Raw genomic sequence first — 9,699 nt, forward strand, 5'->3', positions numbered from 1 at the left:
AACCTTTCATGCAATGGCTTTATGTGTCATTTTTACTAGTTTACACAAATACTTCATTCATCTTCTCCTAGCCCGGCCCCTCAGTCATTCACAAAAATAAAAACACTCATTAAATGTTAAAGATGTTTTCAAAAATAATTGTCATGTTTTCCTATTGTTAATTTCAAATTAAGGTTTAAAAACCCTGAAAACACTAAAGAATTTGTTCATTAACAATTTAAAACAAATGTTGGTCTGACTGCAAATAAAAAGATCTGAAATGGAAAAAAATGCTTAGAGAATTTTAAAAACAACATTGATTTTTAAACAGAAATCCCACTTTGACAGATTTTGAGATCAGAAGTTTTGGCATCAGCAGCATTTCCAGCATCTAAAAAAGGGAAGAGTTTCTCAGTGAAAGTGTCTCTGTAAGTGTAGATGTGAGACATGTCTTCGGGGTCATAGAAGGACACCTCCCCCCTGTCATAGTCCAGCTGGACTCTGATCTTCTGGAGATTCTTCTTCACTGTGAGAGTCTTACCATCACCATTAGTGTATTTTCCATCACGATGAAGTAAACACCAGATTCCATCTTTCGGTGAAGCATATCTCTGTCCCTTCCTCTCAACTGACACTTTAACATAACCTGTACGCCAGTTAGGATGGTCTCCCACCTCCACCTCCCAGCTGTGTTTCCCTGAGCTGAAGCCCACAGAACCAAAAACATTGGCGAACTTAGCGTTTCTCTCTGGATTATCAGGAAGCTGCTGCTTTGTGTCTCCACGTCTCACACTGGTCAGATCATCAGACAGGTAGAGCCTTCCTTCTGCAGTGTTTGGGTCCAGAATGACAGGACTGAAGTGGACCTTCTCCTTCATCTTCTCCCAGACTCTGAAGGACAGGTTGCCCAGGTGTTTGGCCACATCTATCAGAGCTCCTGAGACCAGCTGTGGATCTGACAGTGACCTCTGACCTCTGGCTCTGCTCTGAGTGGCTTTATAACTGCTGAGGAACGACACATTGTCTTTCTGCAGGTCTTCTTCAACAGCAGAGATGCTGTCTGACAGAGAGGAGATCTGCTCCTGGATCCTCTTCATCTCTCTGCTGATAGTCTTCCTCTTCTGCTCCTCTTCCTCCCTCAGAGCTGCCAGTCTGGACTCCTCTTCCTCTTTCAGGAACTGGTGGAGCTTGTTGAACTCTGCTCTGATCTGTCTCTCTGTGGACAACAGCTGCTTCTTGGAGTGTTGAATCACATCCTCGTATGTTTTCTCCACCTGTTTGTGTTTGTTCCTCTTGTCCTGCAGAGACTTTAAGTCAGATTTCAGCTGCTTCTTCAGCTCACTGACTGCTTGTTCTATAGGAACCACTTTGTGACTCTGGTGGAGAGAAAACTCACAGACAGGACACACAGCTCTCTGCTCGTCTTCACAGAACAGTTTAGGGTCTTCTTGGTGTTTGCTGCAGACCACCATCAGCTGCTTTGCTCCTTTTTCTACCTCAGATGATCCAGATTTCTGTTTTCCAGTAAAAGAGTCAGCCAGTTCCTTCAGAGTGAAGTTTACTCCTGGATCCTCTTTGGAAGATCTTCTTTTACAGATGGGACAGTTCTTGTTTCCAGCTTGTTCCCAGAATTTCTGCAGGCAGCTTGAACAGAAGCTGTGGTTGCAGCTCAGAGACACAGGATCTCGGAAAGTCTCTGAACACACATGGCAGCTCAGGTAACTTTCCAGCAGAGCGACTTTCTCAGCCATTCTGGATTGAATTATTTCAACAGCCAAACTCACCAAAAGTTTCAGCTGCTTCTTCTTAAAATCTTCCAAATATTTCCGTGTTCATTCAGCAGAGATCTGACACCCAGTAATGGCGTCTCAGCTCAGTTCAATATGTCTGAAAATACTTTCTGTTTCTCTAACCGGTTTGTTACGTCACGTGTTAAATCAAACAATCTGCTGTATCAGTTTATCTCCAGCAGGAGGTGCTGTCGGAACTTCTTTCACAGCTGAAATAAAACAGTTGAAATATTTTCTTTTTTTAACAGAGTTGAAAACTGACTTCAATGTTTACTTAAATAGTCTGGTTACAGAAATGTGATTTACGAATTGACTTGCCTTTCTCACTATTGTAACCTACCTTATTATAGCACATTACAAATTAAAGAAATACATTTGTGGAAATCATCTTTAAAGGCAGGATTTTATTTAGGTCGTTTCCTGTAGTTAATTATTTTTTTCCTTAAAATTAATTTTTTTACCTGCTTGGTTTTGACTGGAATATAGTATCAAAAGCCAAAAATATCCACACCACTGCATTATTTTAAAGTATGTTACATAACATTGTTCATATTGGTCCAACAAATTTTGGTCTTTTTGTGTTCAAGTTATTAATTGATCCTTCCTCAGAATATTGAAGAACATGTGGTGCACTAAATGATTTATGATAGAAATCTATCACAAACAAGTTACTAAATTTTTTTATACTAAATTTAAAGATGAAGAGAATTTATGGAGAAACAGGAACTAAAATAAAGCACAGGACGATTTTTGTCTGTATTTACTTCAATCATAACTTTAATTTTCTTTAATTTCAGTCACATATTGAACATAAAAAGAAGCTAATGATCAAAATAGAGGTTATTTCAGAAATAAATCTTAGTTTTCTCTCAGTGCAGGAAGCATCTTGTCTTAATGACCTTCCTGCCTCTGTTAGATTACTGTGTTGTTTCTATGAATGCATCTGCCACCTCTCTGCAGATGTTGGATGCTGTCTATCATGGAGCATTACGGTTCACAACAGGCTGTAAATCTCTCACTCATCGCTGTACTTTATATCATCAGATCAACTGGCATCATTATTAATCTTTAAACTCATGCATTGGTACATTTGCATCTATAAAGTTATCATTGGATTGTTCCCACCTTATTTATTCTCCTACATGTCACTCAGACAGTCCATCTACAGAGTTCACTCTCAGGACTTTATCTCCTTCAGCGCTCCGTTAGTACGATCAGAACCTGAGAACAAAAGCATTTTCTGACTCTGTCCCATCAACTTGGATCTCTCTATAACAGGTTCTGAAACTGTCAGCTTTGATTCCTCTGGGACAAATTAAACTTATTATAAGAAATTAGAGAAATCTTTCTATGAAACTGGCTCTTATTTTTAGGTAATAATTTATTTGCTTATTTGGTAACACTTTACCTGAAGGGGTAAGACTGACATTACAGTCATAAGCATTAAAGGTATACTATGCAACCGGGGTTGATTTTCCAGCGAGGCTCCTCCCAGAGGGCGAAAGTAAAAGTGCACTGTCGTAAAGATGCTCAGCTGTTCTCCTGGTTTCTCCATCAAGCCAGGCGCGGTTGTTTTGAGTTTAGCAGACAGGCGAACGCAACGAAAAGTGGAAAAAACGGCAGTATAAACAATGACTAACACAGTGAAAGTATGAACATGCACACAGAGAGAGAGAAACCATTCCAATGTTACTTACAATCGCATCAGCAGAAACGCGAGGTCCGTGTCAGCTCCTGCAATTGCAAGTACGGTATTTCCCCCACAGACCACCAGGGCGGCCGAGAAAACCTTTGTTCGACCTGAAATGACTCATTTAATCATCCAAAACGGTATGGAACACATTAATTAACTGAAAAATGTTGCATAGTATGCCTTTAAGGTTGCAAAGATGTCATGATGTGGTATGATGCTCACAAATAAAAATTTTGGTTTTGTTAATGTCAAGTTGTTATTACAAAGACATTTTAAACAATGTAAACTTTGCATTAAAGGTGTAATAATTTATCAGATCACACCTAATGATAAAAGTCATAAACATTCATAAAGACTCCTTCATGTCTATGACAGTGAATGCCCGTCTTATGCACACACTCTTCAAATAAAGTGTTACCAATTACTTAATCTGAATCAAATATTTTAATTATTCATATTCATACTGTGTGACTTTTGTTGGTTTTTGTTTTATCAAAACAGGTCTGTCTTGTAAATGAGATCTTGGATCTAAATGAGACAACCTGTATAAATAAAGGTTAAATAGCAGAGAAAACATATAAAGGCAAACCTGTTTAATGTATATTTTCATTAAGTTTTATTAATGAACTCTTCTAGATTCAATTCCAACTTTCCCTTGTCACATGTTGATGTGTGCCTGGGCATGGCACTTAACTCCAAGTTTCCTACCGAGCTGCGCAACTGTGGATGAATATCTGTGTCTGTTAGTGAGTGTGATTGGATGAATGTGGCTCTAGTGTACAGCGCTTTGAGTGGTTAGTATGACTGGAAAAGCTCTATAACATTCTATCCGTTTACCATTTAAACTTGCTACTTTTCAATTCATATTAAAACCTTTATGACTAAAACTGATATTGAAAGAAAAACGTTTTAAATCTGAATCGTCTAAACTGACATGAACAGCAGAGTCTCTGTTGAAAACACTACAGATAATCTGAATTACTTAGAATTTCTTCTGCATCTCTGGGTTGATCATTTCACTCAGTCTCCACTGATTGATAAAATAATTCATTCATCTTTTAAACACAAAGTATTTTACCAGCATCAGCTGTCAGATTGAGCAGATATTTATATTCCTGTTCAGTCACGGATCAGTTTGTTCTGCATCCTTTATGCTGCAGTTGTCAGTTGTGGCTACAGATCTTCAACACGTGTCTCATAGGTTGACTTAAAGACCGCTGCCATCATAAAGTGACGCCTCTGAACTGATTTTGTTAATTTTCTGTGATGGAAGTCAAATATCAGCAGGAGTCCTTCGCTGCTGCATGTTTGTTCAGCCTGTGTTACATTTAGATGTCACATTATTTCATCATCAGATTTAAAGTTTGGTCTAAAATCCTCTGATCCTTCACAGGAACCATCAACTGGCCTGGAGGTCCAACTATAACTGAACGCTCCAGGCTGCAGCAGAATCAGGAGACTGAGGAAGAGACTCAGCTGTCCTCCACAGAGAGCAGAGAAGAAGAAAAAGAGAGAAGCAACAGGAGGTTGAAGCTAAATGATGAGTCCAATCTCCTCAGTCACCTCCAAGATCTTCAGGACAGTTTGCTTTTCTCTGTTGGTTCATGACTGGAACTGAAACCTTCTTAGTTGTGTTTTTATCAGAGGAGAAATGTTACGATGAATGTTGATGGTTTGTTTTTTGCTACAACTTTAAACTAGAGGAGTGTGCATCGAAACGATCTGTTTACTTTTTTCAACAGGAAGACATCGGCTCGTCTTCAGGTTGTCCAAAACTCTGCTGCAAGGCGACTGACTGAAACAGAAGAACTCATTCAACCTGTTTTTACGTCGTTCCACTGGCTGCCAATCTGATTTAGATAAAATTTTAAAATCTCAGTCTTAACCTTCAGAACTGTACATGGACAGACTCCTTCCTATGTTGCTGGATTTATTCAGACATATTCCTCCTCCTGTAGTCTGAGTTCATCTTATCAGAACCTTCTAGTGGATCCTGGACCCGCTTCAGGACCTGAGGAGACCAATCTCTCCAAACTGTTGCTGCCAGACTTTTAGAAAAAACTGCTTCTATTTCTATGGAGTTGCTGCTGAATGCATTTTTATTCCAAGAATCTTTTAGTTCAACTTGTTTTTATTGTGTTGTCTCTCATATATCGTAGATTGTCTCTGAACACACATGGCAGCTCAGGTAACTTTCAAAAACAGTGATTTTCTCAGCCATTTTGGATTGAATTATTTCAACAGCCAAACTCACACAAAGTTTCAGCTGCTTCTTCTGAAAATCTATGAAATATTTCTGTGTTTATTCAGCAGAGACCTGACACCCAGTAATGGCTTCTCAGCTCAGTTCAACAATGTTAAACACTACTTTCATCTTCCTCTTAGTGACATGTTTCCAGTCAGACAGGTTTTTGTCTCACTCTACCAGATGAACTGTTTTCATTCCTTCTAGTCTAGGATAAATTCCTTGAAATGTCAGTGAAGCAAGTCCATAAACTTGTTGGACAACATGTTTTAACTGCAGGTGTAACAGCCTGATTAAATGTTATATGACTGTGAACATGTTTATCTAAACTGACTGATTAATTCAACTCAACAAAACCCAGAACATTTTAGATGATTATTTTAGTCTGGTTTCATCTCTCTGATTTTCAGCAACAGTCCACAGTTTTTTTTTTTGTTTAATTCACCTATGATGAAACCATGGGGTTGTCCATAATGAACCCTCGTTATCATTCAACTGTGAAAATATGTGATCAGTGAAGGATGTTTCATTTATTCTTTTGACATTTAACAATGATATTTATTGAAAAACCTGAATACTAACTTTTAATAATTTCTAAAACTGTAAATGAACCGAGAGACAGAAAAGCATAAAGAACCTGTTATTTATCTTTACTATTTCATCTGAAGGTGTTCTGCAAATAAGACAAAAACTATCAGCATCATCATAACTTTATTGTTTAATTTTATAGTAAAACTATCTCAATGTGACATCAGTTTTGTTTATTGCAGAGAAGCTTTGAGTCTACAGTATCAGTGACGTGTTCAATGTGCTGAGAAGTACCTCTGATGTGTCTCTTTGTCTCCAGCAGATGGCGGTGAGAACATCTTTCATGGCTGAAAGTTTTTTTCCTGCCTCCTCCATCAGAACAACCAGTGCATGGGAATAACTTCTCCAGTACTTAATGGTTTTAATTGGGGATCAATGAAATAGAAATATCAGAACATGCATATGAAGAAAGAAACCTAAAAACTGATTTTTTTTCTTTAAATCCTTCAAATCTATTGGCTAACCTATCACTGAACTGAATGGTTAAAGTTTGTAATCTAAAAGGACAGCAGCATTTTCTGCCCTTTTACATTAAGCTTTTAACAGCAGGATTCATCAATGTTTTTTTATCTGTTTTATAGAACAAAGTCTTCCAAGCTTTTCTCTAACTGTCAGGAAAAATTATCTCAGACCTAAATGTGGAGGAGTATAAGTACCTTGGAGTGTACTTTAATAATAAGCTGGACTGGACTAGAAACACCGAGGCGGTCTACAAAAAGGGCCAAAGCTGACTATTTTTTTCTGAGGAGGCTGAGGTTCTTTAACATCTGTGGGACGATGCTGAGGATGTTTTAGGAGTCTGTTGTTGCCGGCTCGATCTTCTTTACTGTCACATGCTGGGGCAGCTGGCTGAGGGTCGCTGACAACAGACTGAACAAACTGATCAGGAGGGCCGGTGATGTCGTGGGGGAGGAACTGGACACTCTGACCTCTGTGGCAGAGAGGAGGATGCTGTCCAGGCTACAGTCAATCTTAGACAATGTTTCACACCCTCTCCATGACACACTGGCCCAGCAGAGGAGCTTCTTCAGCAGAAGACTCCTCTTACCCAGATGCACCACAGAGCGACACAGGAAATCTTTACTGCCTGATTGGTGAGGGTCATCAATCTCCACAACACCTCCCTCAGTGATTCAGACACCCTCCCTCTGTAACGGACATTTATTCATTGTTTGCACTGTTCTTGCACAAGTCACTATCACTTTATTGTATCTATGGATCTAAATGGTTTGTACTTGTATAGTGCTTTAACTAGTCTTGATGACCTCAAAAGTGCTTCACACTACAGTTCAGTCAGTCACCCATTCACACCCTGACAGTGGTGAGCTATGTTAGTAGCTACAGCTGGGGCACACTGACAGAGGCGAGGTTGCCATGCACCGGCGCCACCAGGCCCTCTGACCACCGCCAGCAGGCAATGCGGGTGAAGTGTCTTGCCCAAGGACACAACGACAGAGACAGTCAGAGCAGGGGACTGAACCGGCAACCCGCCAATTGCAAGACGAACTCCCTAACCTATATATATATATATATATATATATATATATATATATATATATATATATATATATATATATATATTATTCTGTGTGGAATGTCGTAAATATATATCTAAAAATGTTTGTATATCTGGAGCGTGTAACAAAAGTAATTTCCCCCTGGGATTATTAAAGTACGTCTGATTCTGATTCATAAACAGAAAGATATTACATCGGGAAAGAAAAACATTACATTAACACAGGAATAAGGTAAGTAAATCCTTGGCTGCACTTCTTAGGTTCACTGTAACAAGCTTCATTACCTAATATTCAAATCTTACATGTTTCTATTTTTACATCAACAAACACAGAAAGCATAAAATCACAGTATGTGATTGTTTCTATTCATAGTAAGAAATAAACAAGGTAAATCCTTGGGGGATTCTTGATTTTTTTTTTTACAGATGTTTTCGGTCTCAGCAAACACAAATCACACACATAACAAAACAAAAAAACCTGCCAGGTTAAACAGAAAGAGATTTAACATCAGCTCTTACACAACTGGAGATGTATAACTATTACATCAACTGGGATCAACGGCTTGTAACGCTATGTGAATCAGGCTTAGTTCTCTTAGTAGTGCATAAATGGCCACCAAATCCTAATAAACTTGTTATGATTGTCTGACAGTTTATGGCGTTTCTCTTCAAGGTACAAGGAAGATACCATATAGCCATTTATGGAAAGAGGTAGGTACTACAGATTTCCATTCTACTAAAATAATTATTTTTGCAACCGTCTTGCCAAACATGAGTTCTTGTTGAACACAGTAAGAGCAGGACAATGTCTGATTGGAACATCCAAGTATCACAGTTAAAGCGTCATGTATTATTGTCTTCTTATATATGGTACTGTACAATTGAAAAATGTCAGACAAAAAGTTTTAAGGAGTAGGTGAAAAAGGAATAAATGACCCAGTGTACCATCACATTTTGGGGAAATAGAGAGCTTATTTTTAGCTTATTTCAGAGTAATGAAATCGATGTATAACTTTAAACTGTATAAGCTGTAGTCTAGCATTAATTCAATTCAATTCAATTCAATTGAGCTTGTTTAGATCCAACCATAAGCTTTCTCCCATAAAACATCTGAAATAGCAGCATTTGTATCTTTTATCAAGTCCTCTTTGATATGGGCTAAAGAAGTTGCTATAGAGAAAGTTTTGTTGTGCAAGATTTTCTCCACTATCTCATAAAACATGTTGTACAGGTAAACTTTCAAACTGGGTTAATGATTGACTTGCAGGTACCTGTAAAATGTTCTCGTGGGAGATTGAACCCTGTTTGCAACTGAACAAATAATGCAAATTTATTATCAATACAAAGATCCTCTGTGTCAATTAAACTTTTGTATGACCACTGCAAAAGCACAGAATCTATCATGGCATAAATGCAAGATTTTTAAAACATAGGGCAGTAGACTGACAATTTTGGAGGGCCTAGTAGTCTCTTAATTTGTTTTAAGATTTTAATAGAGTTGCAGAAAATAGAATCATGCTCAAGCTTTCTAATTGGTATGTCAACTTTGGTAAATATTAATCTGGACAGAGATGCTCCAGTATGAGACATAAAACTCTGTGACTCAATTTTGGCCAACAGGGCTTGCAGATGTCAGTGTTTTTATTTCAGAATGTTCAAGCCCTAGTATCACAAGCCCAGTGGTAGTGCCTTAAGACAGGCGAGCCAAGTCCACCTTCTAATTTTGGGCTTCTGCAGATGTAATTTAGAAATACGAGGGGACTTGCCAGACCAAATAAATGAAATAAGAAAACTAGATTTAAAAAGAGGAAAAAAGAAATAAGGGGATATTTTGGAAGAGATAAAGGAACTATCTCTTCCAAAATATTGTAAGAATGGAAGTATAACC

At 38.2% G+C, this 9,699-nt stretch overlaps 1 protein-coding gene across 1 annotated transcript; it reads right to left on the reverse strand.

The window, feature by feature from the left end:
• Positions 1-300: 300 nt before the first annotated feature.
• Positions 301-1,838, reverse strand: LOC118564888 (nuclear factor 7, brain-like). Its single transcript, XM_036144221.1, has one exon. It carries the CDS (start codon positions 1,728-1,730, stop codon positions 303-305), a length of 1,428 nt encoding a protein of 475 aa, XP_036000114.1. The 5' UTR covers positions 1,731-1,838; the 3' UTR covers positions 301-302.
• Between the last annotated feature and the right edge of the window lie 7,861 nt (positions 1,839-9,699).

Source organism: Fundulus heteroclitus, chromosome 12, assembly GCF_011125445.2.
Source record: "Fundulus heteroclitus isolate FHET01 chromosome 12, MU-UCD_Fhet_4.1, whole genome shotgun sequence".
Taxonomy (NCBI): Eukaryota; Metazoa; Chordata; class Actinopteri; order Cyprinodontiformes; family Fundulidae; genus Fundulus; species Fundulus heteroclitus.

Excerpts from the sequence above, each read along its gene's own strand:
- LOC118564888 (XM_036144221.1), bottom strand. The coding sequence starts at position 1,730 with ATGGCTGAGAAAGTCGCTCTGCTGGAAAGTTACCTGAGCTGCCATGTG.